We start from the raw sequence: 21294 nt of genomic DNA, 5'->3' as shown, positions 1-21294 counted from the left end.
GTCCCGCAGCGTGCTGGCCGTTTGCCGAAACTTCGCTTTCCTTTCTCACGGCGGGTGTCAGCCTGTGTAACTCACCCCCTCCCATCCTCAAAAGGAACGCAAATCTTACCAAAACATCTGAAAATACTTTCCAGATTGGTGCCAATTAGCCTTGCAGGAAATCTGCTGTCCTTACCTGATCTGTCCTACATGAGGTCCACGGAACAACACTGGTAGCATTGCTCAAAACACATGCAACCTCTGTGCCTTGGCTTAGAGGCCTTGGGACATGGGAGCAGTAATTCAATGAGATCATGGCTGATCTTTCTACCTCGAAGCCACTCCCCCCCCCCCAACCTATCCCTTCTGGCATAATCAAACAAGACAAGATGATAAGCTTGAGGCTGCAATTAAAGTACTAACCCCGCACATTCGGGCAGAACCTTCCTGTGTTGGAAGATCTCAAAATACTTCCCCCTCATTGACTGACTTGGAAATGCAGGGACTGCAGGCAGATGAAGCAATCGGCCTCCACCAACAGCATTCCGCAAAACATCAAGAACATAAGAATTAGGAGCAGGAGTAGGCCATCTGGCCCCTCGAGCCTGCTCCGCCATTCAATGAGATCATGGCTGATCTTTTGTGGACTCAGTTCCACTTACCCGCCCGCTCGCCATAACCCTTAATTCCTTTGCTGTTGAAAAATCTATCTATCTTTGCCTTAAAAACATTCAACGAGGTCGCCTCGACTGCTTCACTGGGCAGGGAAGTCCACAGATTCACAACCCTTTGGTTGAAGACATTCCTCCTCAACTCAGTCCCAAATCAGCTCCCGCTTATGTTGCGGGCATGCCCCCTTGTTCTAGTTTCACCCGCCGGTGGAAACAACGGGCGGGGTTCTCCGTCCCGCTGCTCCACGCTTCTGCCCCGACCGGCCAGCGGGATTCTCCGTCACGCCAGCTGGTCAATGGGGTTTCCCATTGTGGGGCAGCCCCACGCCATCGGGAAACCCCCGGGCGCCGGCATAACGGAGAATCACGGCAACGGAGAATCCCGCCCATCCTCTCTGCTGCTATCCTACCTATTCCCTTCATAATTTTATGTTTCGATAAGATCCCCCCTCATTCTTCTAAATTCCAGTGAGTACAGCCCCAGTCTATTCACTCTCTCCTCATAAGCCAATCCTCTAAACTCCGGAATCAACGTAATGAATCTCCGCTGTACCCCCTCCAGTGCCAGTACATCCTTTCCCAAGAAAGGACACCAAAACTGTACACAGTACTCCAGGTGTGGCCTCACCAGCACCCTATACAGCTGCAACATAACCTCCCTGCTTTTAAACTCCATCCCTCTAGCAATGAAGGACGAAATTCCATTTGTCGTCTTAATTACCTGCTGCACCTGCAAACCAACTTTTTGCGATTCATGCACAAGGACACCCAGGTCCCTCTGCACAGCAGCATGCTGCAATTTTTTTTACCATTTAAATAATAGACCATTTTGCTGTTATTACAACAAAAATGGATGATCAATATTGAACTCCATCTGCCAGACCCTTGCCCACTCACTTAAACTATCTACATCCCTCTGCAGACTCTGCATTAAAGAAATGGGCGAGTAGTTAAGCTGGTTTCGGGGAATGTGGTTTGAGGGAGGAACGTTGGCCAGGTCACCGTGAGATACCCTTCACCTTTTTGCCTTTGTGGAATTTCTGAAATCCACCCGACCAGTAAGCAGGTCCTTAATACGTGGAGGAAATTGGAGAGAGTATAGACTAGGCAGAAAGTGAAGGCCGGAGGATAAGACTTTATCCAACTGATAATCAGCAAAACAGCTCTACGGGAAACAGATCTTCCGCCGCAATCAACGTTTCCTTGAGTCTTCGACCTTCCTCATTCCACCAGAACCAATTTAGTGATATCAGAACCCAAAGGACCAAGTATGCTGAATGGGTTAAGGCGCGCTTTCTCACTCCGATTATTCTTTGGCAAGAGGGGTTGGCTAAGGTTGCAAAGTTCGAAAAGGAAAATCTGAAAATAGGCTACTCTTTCCTACATTACTCGTGCCCCAATTACGTCCCCATTTATTTGCTGCGGGGTTATCTAAATCTCGGAGTGAATGCACCACACAATGGGCACCAATTGGCGTGGGAATGGAAATGACTCCCTGAGCGGTACGACATCAAATTACTGAAGCCCTTCTAAATCATTGTGTACTTTCTAACTGTCTGACACTAATGTTAAGTGTACGCCTGGCTGTGGAGGGAACCTTGGATGGCTTGATCGGTAACCAAAGTCAAGTCTTGGACTGCGTCCAGAGGAAAGTCATTAGATGAATTCCCACTTTGAAGCATCTCACCAATCAAGATTGGCCAAGCGAGCTGCGGGCGCAACACTTCAAAGAAGGAGTGGACTGATTGAGGTCGACAAAATGAGGGAGGCAATAGTTCGCGGTTAAGTTGACAGCTTGGCCCAACCGAGTAGGTTAGTGAGGACCAGGGGTCACAGTGTCACGTTGAACAAGGCCAGGTCTAGGTTGATGTTGGAAGAATAATGGAGTCCTGGAACTGGGCTGCTGACTCGTGAGGTAAAGGCTCAAATCCCTTCAAGCCAGTACTGGGCCCGTATTGGACTGGGGTGGAGATTACCTTGTACAGGAAATAGGTACTGATCAGGACAGAGTGATCCCCTGGATTAGTGGCGACACACCTAAGGTTGAGGCTCAGAGGGGCATTTCCAAGATCTTTCCCCCCCCCCCAAAACTGACCCATGTTTTTAATCTGACTTTCTGTCTCTCCCAGAAGTTGGCATGGCGACGGACAGGGTCTAGAGATTGTGCGGAACGGTCTGAATGGGTGCTATTCCTGCCCGCTGCTGTCTCGATGGCAAGCAACACGACGATGACGAGAAGCGCCGTCTTTCTGCGTGGGTTTGCACCACGGTGTTCAAAGGATCGAGAGGCTTCTGCGCTTACAATACTGCAGCTGGCACGGCGGAGACGCTGCTGCCATCTCCTGGTGCCTGGGCAAAGAGATGCCCTTTGGAACACTGTATCCCACATCTGAGTAGCCCGGGTACAGTGATTTCTATCTGCCTGATGTGCCCCCCGCCCCCCCCCCCCCCCCCACTAGCGCCTCAGTCCGAGCAGTTTGAAAACGGCGATCTTTACCATTGGGTGGTGGTTTGACATCTGCGTCTCCTTGCTGGTTCGAGCTTTCAGATTGTCCTGAGTCTGTGAGATAAAAAGAGACGGGTGATCAGCACGGGGAGATTCTCTTTTGTCTTTCGTTCAACCAAACATTGAGGTGCTCAATGCCCAAGTGCGGCCTAGCCGGGGGTGGGGGGGGGGGGGGGGGGCAGGGAGGGGGAGGGGGGGGGGGCGGGGGAGGACGCCGATCTTTCTAACAGCGGGCTGCACAGTCATCACCAACGCCTGATGTTATCACTCGGGCCCACGAGTAGTTGATCATAGAATTCATAGAATTTACAGTGCGGCAGGAGGCCATTCGGCCCATCGAGTCTGCACTGGCCCTTGGAAAGAGCACCCTACCCAAAGTCAACACCTCCACCCTATCCCCATTACCCAGTAACCCCACCCAACACTAAGGGCAATTTTGGACACTAAGGGCAATTTATCACGGCCAATCCACCTAACCTGCACATCTTTGGACTGTGGGAGGAAACCGGAGCACCCGGAGGAAACCCATCCAGACACGGGGAGAACGTGCAGACTCCGCACAGACAGTGACCCAAGCCGGGAATCGAACTTGGGACCCTGGAGCTGTGAAGCAATTGTGCTAACCACCATGCTGCCGTGCTGCCCACACAGTAGCCGGGAGACAGTGTCCACCTTCCCCCCCCCCCCCCCCCCCCTCACCCCCCCCCCAAAAAAATTCATCCACTCAAACAACATGTGAAGCGAGAAAAGGTCAATTGGCCCGTTAAGCCTGTTGATTCCCCTGAACCGTACACTGACTCTCCGAAGGGCGATGAGTAACTATAGCAACAATTCCAAGGAAAGAAAACTGTGAACAAAACTTTCTGGTCTCCAGGGACAATTGAACAAAATTTCCAAAACACCAACTCAACTTTGCAACCTGCACAATTCAATATTGATCTGCCAGATGGTGGTCCTCCGGTCATAGTGTCCATCGAATGCTAAAAGCAACTACGTCCGAGCTAATCCGTAAATGCCGTTCGCAACCAGATATCCACCAACTGGCTTTGAAAGCTGTTCCTATGCCTCCTTAACCCATTAAAAGGGTTTAAATAAAACATATGCCTCTATCTCTCCCTCAGTGCCTAAACTTCAGGTATCTCTAGAGCCACCATTCTTGGGGCCTCATCATCAGACATGATCTTCTGTAGGCCCACCACACCTGTTTATCTGTTTTTTTGTTCCTTTCTGCTACTCAAGGATAGCGTTATGGGTGAGCCCAAAGCGCAGGGGCCCCTGGCTGTGTTTTTACATCAGCTCCTGGAGAAATAATAACCTGTGTTGAGTTCGAACGTCGGCCTGCAGGCCAGGGATAAGAACGGGAATAGCAGGAAGAGGCGACAAGGCGGGAGTCAATCCTACGGGATGAAGCGCTGAGCTGAAACCCCAGAACCAGGCGGTAACGCTCATCAGCAGGCCAGTGACATGTATTGAACTTCAACAGTGGTTACATCACACAGCAAACAACAAAAAGCCAGGCCCTTTGGACCTATTGGTCCATGCTGAGGTTTCAGTGTCTTATGTGGAAACCCATCTCTGTCATTGCTCGTCTGATGTCAATGTGTCACCTTTCAGGAGATTAGTCTGACAACAACAACTTAACTCTACGTGGCACCTTTAACATAATGAATAATCCCCAAGGTGCTTGGCAGGAGCATTCTGAAACCAGCATGAAGCATAAGGAGATGTTAGATCAAGCGACCAAAAGTGATCAGAGATGTAGGTTTTGAAGAGTTACCCGGAAGAAGGAAAGAGAGAGAAGTCAAGTGGCAGAGGGGGTTAAGGGTCAGGGGAAATCCAGAGGTTGGGGCCAAGGTTACTGAAGGCGAAGCCACCAATGGTGGAGAAACTTGGAGGTGCACAAAATCCCGGAGGGTTGCTGAGATTTCATTGGGCGAGTGGAAACGAGGAACATGGAAGGGTTTTGAAAATAAGGATGATAATTCTAACATCAGGCTGTGGCTTGAACAGGGGGTGCCAGTGTAGGTCAGCGTGCACAGGGGGAGGGGGACCGGGGACAGCAGTGGAACAGAGTCAAAAGTTACAACCTGGAATTTACAACTGACACAGTCGCGATTACCCTCTGACTGACCTCTTGAATTCATAGCAATTGCCCTCTGACTGACCTCTTGAATTCATAGCAATTGCCCTCTGACTGACCTCTTGAATTCAGAGCAATTGCCCTCTGACTTACCTCTTGAATTCATTACCAGTTACTATTATCTTACTGTGGCTGCTTTCCACAGGAAATAGCTAAAGCAGGAGGCAGGTTGATAGGCGGCGCACGGTGGCACAGTGGTTAGCACTGCAGCCTCACACCTCCAGGGACCTGGGTTCAATTCCGACCTTGGGTCACAGTCTGTGTGGAGCTTGCACGTCCTCCCCGTGCCTGCGTGGGTTTCCTCCGGGTGCTCCGGTTTCCTCCCACAGCCCGAAGATGTGCAGGTTCGGTGGGTTGGCCGCGCTAAATCCCCAGGTTAGGTTATGGGGCTGAGTGGGCAGGCGAGACGGGGGAGTGGACATGAGTAGGGTGCTCGTTCGAAGGGTCGGTGCAGACTCGATGGGCCGAATGGCCTCCTTGCGCACTGCAGGGATCCTATGATTCTATGATAGCCAGAACTTTGCTCCAACAAACCATGAGCAATGCCACAGGAGATCAGCCGGGAATTATCAGCTTTAAATATTGCGGAACCGGATCGTCCCAGCCAGTCTTTCGATCTTGGCTCTAATATCTGCATGATTTGCTTTGTAAGTCAAAACATGCGCTTGCGTGTTAACAAAATGTGCAATACGCTGCTTAGGGTGTGACTGCTATTATGCTCTATCATTCGACAAGCAGTCGGAGTTGTGTGTGCAATGGGCAGCTCGGGCAGTTTGGAGACATTCCCCGAGGAATGCTAAAAAAAAAGAGACACTGATTAATGTGTCTGTTGGTTTGACTTATTGCAGATGTTGTTGGTTTTAGACAGTGAACAAAAGGGCCCCATTTTTCATTTTCCCTTTTCCCTCAGTGATAATTCCCACTTTTAAGTTCGGTTTACATTGCTTTGTCTGTTTACAGGATGTCATAGTGATCCACTCTCACATCCCCAGTGAGCTGGGGGGGGGGGGGGGGGGGTGGTAGGCCTGGGAGTGACGTGGCCAGGGGTTAAAGTTCAGCCCTGGTGTCAACAGGTCCACCCTGGCTACCCAGCATGCTCAGCCATCAACGAAAAGAGTGAGAGATTCTCTAATGTGGCAGTGGGAACCCCCATCGACATTGCCACATGACACTGATGTGAAGTGAGCAGTCTCTCTCTCTCTCGCTCTTCTCTCTCTCTCTGTAGGGCATAGAATATACAGTGCAGAAGGAGGCCATTCGGCCCATCGAGTCTGCACCGACCCACTTAAGCCCTCACTTCCACCCTGTCCCCGTATCCCAATAACCCCTCCTAACCTTTTTGGGACACTAAGGGCAATTTATCATGGCCAATCCACCTAACCTGCACGTCTTTGGACAGTGGGGAGGAAACCGGAGCACCCGGAGGAAACCCACGCAGACACGGGGAGAACGTGCAGACTCCGCACAGACAGTTCCCAGCGGGGAATCGAACCTGGGACCCTGGCGCTGTGAAACCACAGTGCTGTCCACTTGTGCTACCGAGCTGCCCACAAGGCATGACCTGCTTTGACAAAGCTCTGATCAGCACAGTGAGCACGGGGGCCTGGCTGCCAGAGCGGTCACTGTCACTGGGCAGATAATCCCGAGGCACAAGCTAATGCACGGGGGACGTGGGTTCAAATCCCACCATGGCTGACAGTGATGGAGCGATGAAAACTGGGGGGTGCGCAGGAGTTCAGCAATGGAGGAGCGCAGAGATCCCGGAGGTGACAGAGGTAGGGAAGTGCTGGGGCCATGAAGAGATTTTAAAATAAGGATAAGAATTTTGGCGAGCCGAGTAAAATTGGCTCCACGCCATGTAGCTGTGGTCACACTGCAGCAAAGGGAGGCCGCCAGCAAGGCAAGGCCGGTTTGTCTTCCTGGAGTTTGGGAAGGTGTTTTGTTTGGTTAACCAAATCAACAAATTGAGGATAAATTGAAATGGGGTCCCTCGAAGGGATACTGCATCCAAGGAGACTTAAAACATCAAAGCAAAATGTGATTGGAGAGGGGGTTGGTAAAACAAGCCAGCCCCGGCGGTGCCCACCGGGCACGTGGGCCTCGATTGTGCCGGCGGACAACACGTGCTCCCTTTCGAGGGACAGCCGGCAGTGAACATAATTGCGGAAGACGGGCAGACAGCTGGGACGGGCGAGCTCCTTGACGTATTAATGGCCAGCTTGGCTAGGCCCAGGAACAGGCCCAGGAGGAGGTCCTCCTCCCTCCCCTCCCCCTCCGCAGCGGCTGAGAGTTTTGGGAAGCTGTGCGCTCAAGAGACTGAGAGGGGAGGGGCTGAATGGCCACCGCTGCAGCCTTCGCACAGCACCTGCACTCCCTCGACCGCCACCACGGAACACCAATGTGACCATAGGTCCCACGGGCGGGACTTGTGCGGAGTTGAGTGAGCTCTGCCCGGCAGCAGGAAGCTGGAGACAGAGCAGTGATGGCCCCCGCAGTCAAACAGCTTGCTCACGCTCAGGGCCTGGGTTCGCATGGAAGGAACGGGCGTTCGGGAACAGGGATGATGGGGTTGGAGGGGGGCGGTGGGCGGGGGCCGCCCCTGGACGTTGCGAAGGTACACGCCAAGCACGAGTCAGAAACCGAGAGTTAAAAAGACCCCATGACACCCGTCAACCAGCATTACCCGAGCGGGAAAGGAAGAGGATATGGCAGTCACCACGAGTAGCATATTATATGTATTACGGCACTGCCAATATATTAGAGGTAGAAGGGTAAATCCCTGCCTGCTGGCTCCACCCAGTAGGCGGTGTATAATAGTGTGTGCTAGCCGGTGCTGCAGCCATTCTGGTTCCAGCTACAGGAGGCACAACATCTTGCTCAATAAAGCCTTGATTGTTCCAATATTCTCGTCTTTGTGGTAATTGATAGTGCATCAATTTATGGAGCAAGATTTTTTAAACGATGGATCTCCGCATCAAGCCTGATCGCCTGCAGCTGAGCCCTCAAGCAGCCAACGCTACGTCCACCTTTGACCACTGGCTAGCCAGCTTCGAAAGCTACCTGAGAACAGCCGCTAAAGAACCCTGGGACTCGCAGAAGCTCCAAGTCCTCCATTCACGGGTGAGCCCTGACCTTTTTCCCCTCATCCGGGATGCGCCCACCTACTCCAAAACGATGGAGCTGCTGAAAGAACATTACGTTCGACCAGTTAATCAAGTATACGCCAGCCACCTCCTGGCCACAAGACAGCAACTCCCCGGGGAGTCTCTGGACGATTACTGGCATGCCCTGCACATCCTAGGTAGTAACTGTGACTGACAGGCGGTTTCAGCAGTCCAGCACACTGAACTTTAATTAGAGACGCTTACGTCACTGGTATGAAGTCTGCGTATGTTCGCCAGCGGCTCCTGGAAGGAGGTACGCTCGGTCTTGCGGGAACTAGGCAGCTCGCTAATTCGTTAGAAGTGGCCTCCCGTAACGTTCAGTCCTACGCCCCCGACCGCGCGGCACCTCCGTGGGCATCGTGGGCCCCACCAGCTGCCGACACCAGCTCACCGCAAGCCTGCGCCGCGCGGCAGCCAGCCAACTCTGGGAGCCCAAGTGTTATTTTTGCGGGCAAAACAAACACCCCAGGCAGCGCTGCCCGGCGCGAAGCGCGACCTGCAACGGATGTGGGAAGAAGGGACACTTTGCTTCTGTTTGCCAAGTCCGGTCGGTCACCGCTGTTTCCAGGCAAGGCCTACCTACACCCCCCCCCCATGTGCGGCCCGTGGGCGCCACCATCTTCCTCACCGCAAGCCACGTGCGGCCCATGGGCGCCGCCATCTTCGGCGCCATTTTGGACGGCGCCTCAGGACTCCTGCTCGTCTGGCCGTTCATCGCCTGCCGCTACCTCCACCACCACTGACCAGCCCGAGACCTCCTAGCATCTGCCACAGCTCCCCTCTATCACCCTGGGTCAGTCCCAGCCCCGCAACCTCGCAACCACGACGACGGCGGTGAAGATCGATGGGCACGAGACGACCTGCCTTTTTGACTCCGGGAGCACAAGAGAGCTTCATCCACCCCACTACGGTAAGGCGCTGCTCCCTCCCGGTACACCCCGTCACCCAGAAAATCTCCCTGGCCTCCGGATCCCATTCCGTGGAAATCCGGGGGTACTGCATCGCGACCCTCACCGTCCTAGGCGTAGAGTTCAGCAACTTCCGGCTCTACGTCCTCCCCCACCTCTGCGCTGCCCTGTTACTCGGCCTGGATTTTCAGTGCCATCTCCAAAGCCTAACTTTAAAATTCGGAGGACCCCTGCACCCCCTCACCGTCTGCGGCCTCACGGCCCTTAAGGTCAATCCACCTTCCCTGTTTGCGAACCTCACCCCGGACTGCAAACCCGTTGCCACTAAGAGCCAGATGGTACAGTGCCCATGACAGGACCTTCATCAGGTCGGAGGTCCAACGGCTTCTGCGGGAAGGGATCATTGAGGCCAGGAACAGCCCCTGGAGAGCTCAAGTGGTGGTAGTGAAGACTGGGGAGAAGCACAGGATGGGCATTGACTACAGTCAGACCATCAACCGGTACACACAGCTCGATGCGTACCCCCTCCCACACATATTTGACATGGTCAATCAGATTGCGCAGTGTCGAGTCTTTTCCACAGTGGACTTGGAGTCCGCCTACCACCAGCTCCCCATCCGCCCGGAGGACCGCCAATACACTGCGTTCGAAGCAGATGGCCGCCTCTATCACTTCCTTAGGGTTCCCTTCGGCATCACTAATGGGGTCTCGGTCTTCCAGCGAGAGTTGGACCGAATGGTTGACCAGTACGGGCTGCGGGCCACCTTCCCGTACCTAGATAACGTCACCATCTGCGGCCACGATCAGCAGGACCACGACACTAACCTCCAAAAGTTCCTCCAGACCGCCAAACTCCTTAATCTCACATACAATAAGGAGAAATGCGTGTTCCGCACCAACCGCTTAGCCATCCTTGGCTATGTCGTGGAAAATGGAGTCCTAGGGCCCGACCCCGACCGCATGCGCCCCCTCCTGGAACTCCCTCTCCCCCACTGCCCCAAGGCCCTGAAACGATGCCTGGGGTTTTTCTCCGACAACGCCCAGTGGGTCCCTAATTATGCGGACAAGGCCCGTCCACTCATTCAGTCCACAGTTTGTCCCCTGACGGCTGAGGCCCGCCAGGCCTTCAACCGCATCAAGGCAGACATCGCCAAGGCCACGATGCACGCGGTCGACGAGTCCCTCCCCTTTCAGAGAGCGATGCATCGGACGTAGCTCTGGCCGCCACCCTCAACCAGGCGGGCAGGCCCGTGGCCTTCTTTTCCCGCATCCTCCGTCCCTCCGAAATTCGGCACTCCTCTGTCAAAAAGGAGGCCCAAGCCATAGTGGAAGCTGTGCGAAATTGGAGGCATTACCTGGGCGGCAGGAGATTCACTCTCCTCATTGACCAACGGTCGGTTGCCTTCATGTTTAACACACAGCGGGGTAAGATCAAAAATGACAAGAGCTTGAGGTAGAGGATCGAGCTCTCCGTCTACAATTACGAGATTTTGTATCGCCCGGGGAAGCTCAACGAGCCCCCTGATGCCCTATCCCGCGGTACATGTGCCGGCGCACAAGTGGACTGACTCTGGGCAATCCACTATGACCTCTGCCACCCGGGGGTCACCTGGTTCTTCCATTTCATCAAGGCCCGCAACCTGCCCTACTCCATTGAGGAGGTCAGGACCATCACCAGAGACTGCCAAGTCTGCGCAGAGTGCAAGCCGCACTTTCACCGGGCAGATCGAGCGCACCTGGTGAAGGCCTCCCGCCCCTTTGAACGCCTCAGCGTCAACTTCAAAGGGCCCCTCCCTTCCACCGACTGCAACATCTACTTTCTGAACGTGATTGACGAGTACTCCCGGTTCCCTTTCGCCATCCCAGGTCCCGATATGACGTCTGCCACGGTAATCAAAGCCCTCCAGAGCATCTTTGCTCTGTTCGGTTTCCCCACCTACATCCACAGTGATCGGGGATCCTCCTCTTTTATGAGCGATGAGCTGCGTCAGTTCCTGCTCAGCAAGGGCATCGCCTCAAGCAGAACGACCAGCTACAACCTCCGGGGAAACGGGCAGGTGGAGAGGGAGAACGGGACAGTCTGGAAGGCCGTCCTGCTGGCCCGGCGGTCTAAACATCGCCCAGTCTCCCGCTGGCAGGAGGTCCTCCCCGACGCGCTCCACTCCATCCGGTCGCTCCTCTGCACAGCAACTAACGAGACCTCTCATGAACGTGTGTTTGCCTTCCCCAGGAAGTCCACCTCCGGAGTCTCGTTCCCACCATGGCCAACAGTTCCTGGGCCCGTCCTTCTTCGCAAGCATGTGCGGACCCATAAGTCGGACCCCTTGGTCGAACATTTCCACCTCTTACACGCGAACCCGCAGTACGTGGCACACCCCAACGGGCGCCAGGACACAGTCTCCCTCCGGGATCTGGCACCCGCTGGATCCCCACCCACGAACCCCGGCCTGACACTCCCCCCCCCCCCCCCGGGTTGCCTCATTCACCCCTCCGCCACTCATCCTTCCTCCAGCGAACCTCACCGCAGCCCCCACCCCAGCAGGATACGTCCTCCCACTGGTTCCACTCAGAGGTGACGAAGACGAGGACAAGACGCTCCCGGAGTCACAGGTGACCAAGTCGGCGCCCACATCACCACCAGGACTGAGGCGATCGCAGAGGAGGGTCAAGGCCCCCGACAGACTTAACTTGTAATGTTTTCCACCTCCCCCGCCGGACTCTTTTTTTAGCAGGGGGTGAATGTGGTAGTCACCACTAGTAGCATATTATATGTATTACGGCGCTGCCTGTATATTAGAGGTACAAGGGTAAATCCCTGCCTGCTGGCTCCGCCCAGTAGGCGGGGTATAATAGTGTGTGCTCGCCGGTGCTGCAGCCATTCTGGTTCCAGCTACAGGAGGCACAACATCTTTGCTCAATAAAGCCTCGATTGTTCCACTATTCTCGTCTTTGTGGTAATTGATAGTGCCTCAGAGGATTACTTTTTTTTAAATTTAGAGTACCCAATTATATTTTCCAATTAAGGGGCAATTTAGCGTGGCCAATCCACCTACCCTGAATCTTTAGGTTGTGGGGGCGAAACCCACGGGGAGAATGTGCAAATTCCACACGGACAGTGACCCAGAGCCGGGATCGAACCTGGGACCTCAGCGCGGTGAGGCAGCAATGTTAACCACTGCGCCGCCGTGCTGCCTGAAGGAAGAGGATTACTGATGGCCAATCCCAACGAGGGGGAATCAGCTGTTCAGGAGCGCAGGAGGTACCCGTGTTGGAGGCTTCGGCCTGCATCATGGGCCTGTCAGCTGGGCTTTGCAAAGCCTGACACGCAAACAGCCCACAGCTGGGCAGAAGGGAGCGTGGGAGGGATCGGGTTGGGAGAGAGCTGGGCGGGAGGCGGCACGAAAAGAAAAAGGCCCCGAGAGGAATGCACCCCTGATAGTCGGGACGACCAGCAAGCAGACACCAACCACTGATGAGAAAAACAGCACCGTTCTGCGTTTCAACAACGCTTATCTCGGATCAGCTTAGTCGTTTAGATCACGCCTGACCTAAGCTTTTTGTAATTCCCATGTCATCACCTATATCGGGTTATATAATAGTCAGTCCCAAAGTGGGTAAGCTGACACAGAACTGAACTCAATCATTACAAGCCGACAGCGGAATAAAGAAATCTGCACAACCTTCCTGCAGCACATTTTTTCCTGACAGACTTTCGGAAAGTATTTTCCAAAATGCGCTCTGTCGTCGCTTTTTTGCCTGCTCTGGCCCAGCGGGGTCCACAGTTTGTGCCTGCCGTTTTAAATGAAAAGGCTGTGCTTTATGTAGAAGTGGGAGGGGAGCATTGATGGGAGAAGAATTTGCAGATGTTCCCGAATTAACAATGGGTGTGGGGGAGGAAAATGTGTTTTTCAATGTCCCCCTTTCAGGGCTGGAACCTCTTATCTGTTGTGGTTGCGAGCGTCGCATTCTTGTCTTTGAGTCAGGAGGAGGTCGATAGTTCAAGTCCTGTCCCAGGGACCTGGACGCAAATTTTAACCTGGCGCTCCGAGTGTTGCACAGAGGAAGTGCCGCACTGTCAGAGGTGCTGCTATCCTTCAAAGGTGACCTTAACCAGCGACCGAATTAAAAAGCAGAACCACAAGGGAGATAATTTCCGGATTTTTACCTGAGCTGTCAGCAAGTTGGCACAGGGTTGGACGAGAGCCTGAAAGATTGGCGCGGGAGGAATGGGTTTCACTAGGTGGGCCACTGGCATTAATGCTTAGGAAAGTGGGTGCTGTACCTTTGAGACAGCCTTGAGGTGAAGTCCCCTGGTAGCAGTATTGTGGAGAATCATACAACTGGGGCTGTAGAGAGGGCTTTAAACTAAATGGTGGGGGAGGGTTCAAATGAGGGAAGATTTGGAAAGTTAGAGCCAAAGGACAAGATAATAGCGCAGGATAGTGATGTGGGTAATGACAATCAGACTGTGATAGAAAGGGACAGAGTGTACAAGCATAGAAGAATGGAAGGCTCTATATCTGAATGCACGCAACGTCATAATAAGATGGATGAATGGATCGCTCAAATAGAAGTAAATGAGTATGATATGATCGTCATTACAGAGACATGGTTGCAAAGTGACCAAGGCTGGAACCGGAATATTTAGGGGTGTTTGTCATTTCAGAAGGTCAGGAAGAACGGAAAAGGAGGTGGGGTAGCTCTGCTAATCATGGATAAGATTGGTACAGTAGTGAGAAATGATCTTGGTTCAGAGGATCTAAAGGTAGAATCCATTAGGACTGGGTAGAATCAGATAAGAGGTCTTTAGTGGGTGTGGTTTACAGGCCCCCCTGACAGTAGCTACACTGCAGGACAGAGTATAAATCAAGAAATAATGGAGGCTTAATTGTAAGAAAGACATTGCGATAATTGTGGGAGATTTTAATCCTCAGAGGCTGGTTGAAACAAATTGGTAACGCTTGTCTGGAGATCAGAGAGGATATTTCGGACAGTTTCTAAGAACAATACATTCTGGAACCAACCAGGGAAAAGGCTACTTTAGACCTGGTAATGTGTAATGAAGCAGGATTAATCAATTACCTCATAGTAAAGGATGATCGTGGTAAGAGTGTTGATAACATGAGAGAATTTCGCATTCAGTATGAGGGTGAGAAATTTGGGTCTGAAACTAGTGTCTTAAACTTAAATAAAGGCTTACAAGGTTACGACAACAGAGTTAAAATGTAAGACAGTAGAGAGGCAGTGACAGACATTTAAGGAGATATTTCAGAACTCTTAACAAAACTATATATCATTGAGAAAAGAGAGGATTGCACCATCCATGACTAAGGAAGTTTCCTACATTACAACAGATACTGCATTCATAGCCTCATTGGCTGTGAGGCCTTTGGAATGTTCCGAGGCCATGAAAGATGCAATATAAATGCAACTATTTTCCTTTCCTTCAGCTCCCAACTTGTTGGAAGGCCCAGATACTCACTCATACACACACACTCATTCACCCTCACTCACACTCACTCACACTCACTCACACTCTCTCACCCAATCACTCGCTTACTCACTCACACACACTTACATATTCACTCGCACTCACTCACTCACGCACACTTAACTCACTCACCCACTCACTCCCTCACATATTCACTCGCTCTCACTCACACTATCACTCACACACACTCATTTGCACTCACTCACACACTTACACACACTATACACTCACTCACTCACTCCTCAAACACACACTCACTCACATACTCTCATTCACACTCACTCACTCTCACTCACACTTAATCACACTCACTCACCCCCTCTCGCCCAATCACTCACTCACTGACCCACTCAGTCACACTCACACTCACATTCACTCGCACACACACTCAATTACACTCCCTCACACATACTTACACACACATTCACACACTCACTCACTCTCACTCACTCACACACTCACAGACACACACACTCACTCACACGCACTCATTCATTCTCACTCACTCGCACACTCAATCACACCTACTCACACACTCACCCAATCACTCATTCACTCACACGCGCTTACACTCACACACACTCACTCACACACTCACACACACTCACTAACACACACTCACTCACACTCACTCACACACTCATACACACTCATACACACTCACTCACACTATCACTCACACACTCATTTGCACTCACACACCCTTACACACACTATACACTCACTCACTCACTCCTCAAACACACACTCACAAACACACACTCACTCACATACTCTCATTCACACTCACTCACTCTCACTCACACTTAATTACACTCACTCACCCCCTCTCACCCAATCACTCACTCACTGACCCACTCACTCACACTAACACTCACATTCACTTGCACACACACTCAATTACACTCCCTCACACATACTTACACACACATTCACACACTCACTCATTCATTCTCACTCACACACTCACAGACACACACACACTCACTCACACACACTCATTCATTCTCACTCATTCTCACTCACTCTCACACTCAATCACACCTACTCACACACTCACCCAATCACTCGCTCATTCACACACACACTTACACTCACTCACACTCACTCACTCACTCTCACACTCGCTCACAATCACACACACTCACTCACACACCCTCACTCACACACTCACTCACACACGCACACTCACTCACACACGCACACTCACCCACGCACACTCATTCACACACTCACTCGCACTCTCACATACACACTCTGACACATTTGCACACTCACTCACACACACACGCTCGCTTGCTCACTCACTCACACACACACTCACTCACACACACTCACTCGCAGATTCACACTCTGACACATTTGCACACTCACTCACACTCTCACTCACTCACACTCACTCACTCACTTACACACTCACACACATTCACACACACTCTCACTCACTCCTCAGACACACACTCACTCACATACACTCATTGACGCTCACTCACACTCACTCACCCCCTCTCACCCACTCACTGATTCACTCACACTCACATTCACTCGCACACACACTCAATTACACTCCCTCACACATACTTACACACACATTCACACACTCACTCACTCTCACTCTCACACTCACACACTCACTCACACACACTCATTCACTCTCACTCATTCTCACTCACTCTCACACTCAATCACACCTACTCACACACTCACCCAATCACTCGCTCACTCACTCAGACACGCTTACACTCACTCTCACTCACACTCACACACTCACTCACACTCACTCACACACCCACACGTACTCTCACTCACACATTCACAACACACACTCACTCACTCACACACACTCTCACTCTCTTGCTCACGCACGCACTCAAACGTAAATTCTGAAACAAGTAAGACAGACTTGCATTTACAAATCCCTTTCTGCAACCTCAGGGTGTCCCAACCAGGGCCAAAGAAGCACTTCAGTAGCTGCTGTTAAATTGGAAGCAGCAGCCAATGAATACACAGCAAGCTCCCACGAACAGCAATGGGATAACAGCCAGTTCATCAGTTTCAATGCTGTTAGAGGAGGGTCAATAGCAACCATAACTTCCCCGTCCTTCTTGGAAATAGGACCCTGGTATCTCTTAAAGCCACCTGAGGGACCAAGTCAACCCTCTCATCCGGCATTTCATCCAAAAGAGGGTGCAGAACTCTCATTCCCCCACCCCCCTCTGTGTTCGCAGACCTACACTGGCCCCCCCAGTCAGGCATCACCTTGATTGCAAAATTGTCAACCTTGCTCTCAAATCTCTCCATGGCCTTTGCCTCCCTGTCACCACTATCTCCTCCAGGCTGAGATTGCCTGAGATCCCTGCTCTCCTCTTGAACCATCATGCCTTTGGCCACCGTGGCCCAAAGCTCCCGAATTCCCCCACTGAACTCCACGAGCCTCCTCCCTTCATCTCACACTATCAACGCAACCTCTTCCACCCTCCCCCCGTGTGTTTATCCAGCCTTCCCTCCAGGGTTTCGATATTGTTCGTCTCAATTGCTCCTTTGCGATAACACGCTCGGCGTTCTCTGGGATAAAGAGCTTCCTCCAGAATTCCTCACTGGGATTTATGGGTTATATTTACGTCCCTCTGGTTCTGGTCTCGCCCAAAGGGGAAGCATCTCCTCCAAATCTACCTTAAGGAAGCCTTTTGCAATCTCGAAAGAGCGGGACAAAATATATCAGTCCTTCAAACGCTATTGGGCAGCACAGGACTCCGTTCAAGCTATTTGGACCTTGCCTAAAGCTCTCCCATTAGTGCGAGTGTAAGAGGTGTAATTATGTAACCACAGTGTTTCTCATTTGAAGGTCTGTCATTTGACTTTTTTGTGTGTGTGCGTGCGTGTGCGTGTGTGTATACCTGATTACCCTCTCAGTACACACTCAATAAACCCGCTACGTTGAAATAGACAAAGAAAGACTATTGTGCTTTGATCAATTAACTCATAGTGTGTTAACGTTTATAATGACTCGTAAAACACCAAACGTCTATTAATCATAAACATTACGGCCGCAAAGAAGACTTTGATTAATGGAAGTTCCCTGAATACCCCAGGCAAAGATTATTAACTTAAAGGACCATTACTGAGCATGTACTCAAGCTTCATTAATTTCCTTCTAGGTATGTGGGGGAGGTTTTTTTAAATTGAGGAATGTCAGTACCAGGAATGGAACACTCTTCCTAGTTCCAGCTTCTCCGAGTCTCATCGGAGAATCAAGCGCACACGGGTGTCGTAGTTACTAGCTAGCCCAGAGGTTGCGGGTTTGGGGCCCAACCAGGGCTATGCTAATACACGGGCAGCACGGTAGCATTGTGGGATAACATAATTGCTTCACAGCTCCAGGATCCCAGGTTCGATTCCCGGCTTGGGTCACTGTCTGTGCGGAGTCTGCACATCCTCCCCGTGTGTGCGTGGGTTTCCTCCGGGTGCTCTGGTTTCCTCCCACAGTCCAAAGATGTGCAGGTTAGGTGGATTGGCCATGATAAATTGCCCTTAGTGTCCAAAATTGCCCTTAGCGTTGGGTGGGGTTACTGGGTTCTGGGGATAGGGTGGAGGTGTTGACCTTGGGTAGGGTGCTCTTTCCAAGAGCCGGTGCAGACTCGATGGGCCGAATGGCCTCCTTCTGCACTGTAAATTCTGTGAATACATTAATTTAAATTTTGACCAATCCGGTCGATGAGGGGCTAGGACCAGCTAAATGCTGCTGGGGGGGGTAGCGAGTCCTGTTGCTCGGTGCGCAGCATCCCTGCCTCTCAGCCGGAAGCTCCGGGTTCGATTCCCACCCCAAAACCTGACGACCAAGGAAGGTGCGTTCGTAACGCGGCCCAACAGGTTGAGTGCGTCAACCTGCAAAATCCTACCGAACGCGCCAATGGCTGGCAGTAAGAGCGGGAGAAAATCCTGGGTATCCACACTTGATATGTGGAGTGGTGTTCTTGGTGGCAGGCTGGCGACCTGTTCTGGGACTTAGTAGCGATGGAAACAGATGAAATGTCCGCCTTAGTGCATCACGAGGTGCGGGAAGAGAATTGGATTGGAAACACTGCTGGACTATCGAGGAAATAAAACCAATTGGTTCATGAATGGCCTCCATGAAGGGGAACCTGTCAACCTCACTCACTCTGATCTATACGTGACTTTAGTCCACACTATATACCATATCATTGGCTTTTAATTTCCCCGAGATTGGCATAGCTAATTATCACAGCAACTGAGTGTGGTCAACAAAGGCAGCCTGGTCCTCATGATCATGGAATCTCCATGAGCCCATCTTCTCCCCATAGCCCCTGATTCCCTTGGCATCCAGAAACCTATCATAGAATTTAAAGAGCGGAAGGAGGCCATTCGGCCCATCGGGTCTGCACCAGCCCTCGAAAAGAGCACCCTACTTAAGCCTATCCCCGTAACCCCACCTAACCTTTTGGACACTAAGGGGCAATTCGGCATGGCCAATCCACCTAACCTGCACTTCTTTGGACAGTGGGAGGAAACCGGAGCACCCGGAGGAAACTCACGCACACACGGGGAGAGAGTGCATAACCCGCACAGGCAATAACGTGAGGCCGGAATTGAACCTGTGATCCTGGAGTTGTGAGGCAGTAGTGCCAACGTGCCGCCCCAGTCCATCCCAGTCTTGACTATACTCATCGACCAAACATCCACAGTTCCCAGGGGTAGACAATCCCAAAGGTTCGCCACCGTTGAAGTGAGAAAAAAATGTCTCCTCATCGCTGTTCAAAATGACCGACCCCTTAGTCTGAAAGTATGATTGCTATTGGTCGACTACTCAACCAAGAGGAATGGTTTCTCCTTCCAATGAGATCACCCCCCACGCTTCCAAATACCAGAGAATATAGGCCCAATTTACTCCACCCATCAAAATGTTCTCGCTGTGCTGTCTCATTGCGCACTTGACCAGATAACCTGATCAAGGCCGAAGCATTCAAGAGGTCCCCTCCTGCATCGTGCCATGAGATCTTTTGCATGTGACCTGCGAGGACGGCTCTACCTCAGTTTGACCTCTCACCTGAAGAACCGCTCCTCAGACAGCGCAGCACTACTGTCAAATCCCCACAGGACCTATGGGCAATCTTCCCTGTGCCCCTCGCAGAGTATGAGCTCCCCCTGCTAGGGGCGGGGTACCTCAGTTACCCTTATATAAGGTCGGCCGGTAAGGCACCAATCAAGAAGGAACCTGGAAGGGATCTACCAGGCGGTGTATGTATATGAAAATGAAAATGAAATGAAAATCGCTTATTGTCACAAGTAAGCCTCAAATGAAGTTACTGTGAAAAGCCCCTAGTCGCCACATTCCGGCGCCTGTTCGGGAAGGCTAGTACGGGAATTGAACCGTGCTGCTGGCCTGCCTTGGTCTACTTTCAAAGCCATCATGTGGAGATGCCGGCGTTGGACTGGGGTGAGCACAGTACGAAGTCTTACAACACCAGGTTAAAGTCCAACAGGTTTGTTTCGATGTCACTAGCTTTCGGAGCGCTGCTCCTTCCTCAGGTGAATGACGAGGTCTGTTCCAGAAACACATATATAGACAAATTCAAAGATGCCAAACAATGCTAGGAATGCGAGCATTAGCAGGTGATTAGCGCTCCGAAAGCTAGTGACATCGAAACAAACCTGTTGGACTTTAACCTGGTGTTCAAAGCCATCGATTTAGCCCTGTGCTAAACCAGCCCAGATGTCTTGTTTCCTCACTGTTTACAAGGCAAACTTCCTCCCAACCCCACCACTCACCCCACCCCTTCGTTGTTCATTCTTACTTTACTCAATGTGGACTTATTAAAACTACCTCCACACTATAATAATAATCTTTATTGTCACAAGTAGGCTTACATTTACACTGCAATGAAGTTACTGTGAAAAGCCCCTAGTCGCCACATTCCGGCGCCTGTTCGGAGGGAGAATTCAGAATGTCCAAATTATCTAACAGCACGTCGTTCGGGACTTATGGGAGGAAACCGGAGCACCCGGAGAAAACTCACGCAGACACGGGGAGAACGTGCAGACTCCGCACAGACAGTGACCCAGCGGGGAATCGAACCTGGGACACTGGTGCTGTGAAGCAACAGTGCTAACCACTGGGCTACCATGCCGCCCACCACATTGGGAGTGTCAGCTTAAGTTGTGTGATCAACTCCGTGGCGACCCGAACCCACCATCCTGAGCCTTGCAATCAAGAAGGCTACCAACGGAGCCACAACTGAGCCTTAACGAGAGGTTTAAAAAAAAAACAACTTGCCAAACGATCGTTAAAAATGATGACAGACTTCTAGTGAAGTGACATACCATTAATGCCAATATCTCCGAACCTCTATTAGTGTAAATAAAGACTGTCTTAGGAGTACTCAATCTCTGATAAGAGTACTTAGGCCGTTCAAAACA

The 21294-nt window shown here is 51.6% G+C and overlaps 1 protein-coding gene across 5 annotated transcripts in view; it reads right to left on the bottom strand.

The window, feature by feature from the left end:
• The window catches only part of nfixb (nuclear factor I/Xb), a 602733-nt gene that overhangs the window by 323119 nt on the left and 258320 nt on the right, over window positions 1–21294 (bottom strand). For 4 of the 5 annotated variants that reach the window (XM_072491035.1, XM_072491032.1, XM_072491031.1 and 1 more), the window contains exon 3: window positions 3148–3210. The exons of the other annotated variant lie outside the window; for it this stretch is intronic. In XM_072491035.1, the coding sequence (XP_072347136.1) occupies window positions 3148–3210 (63 nt within the window). The remainder of the gene's footprint in view (window positions 1–3147; window positions 3211–21294) is intronic. 5 annotated transcript variants of the gene reach the window in all.

This window comes from Scyliorhinus torazame, chromosome 27, assembly GCF_047496885.1.
Source record: "Scyliorhinus torazame isolate Kashiwa2021f chromosome 27, sScyTor2.1, whole genome shotgun sequence".
NCBI classification, from domain to species: domain Eukaryota; kingdom Metazoa; phylum Chordata; class Chondrichthyes; order Carcharhiniformes; family Scyliorhinidae; genus Scyliorhinus; species Scyliorhinus torazame.
The sequence above is the reverse complement of the archived record's forward strand: the minus strand, read 5'-3'. Positions and strand labels throughout refer to the sequence as shown.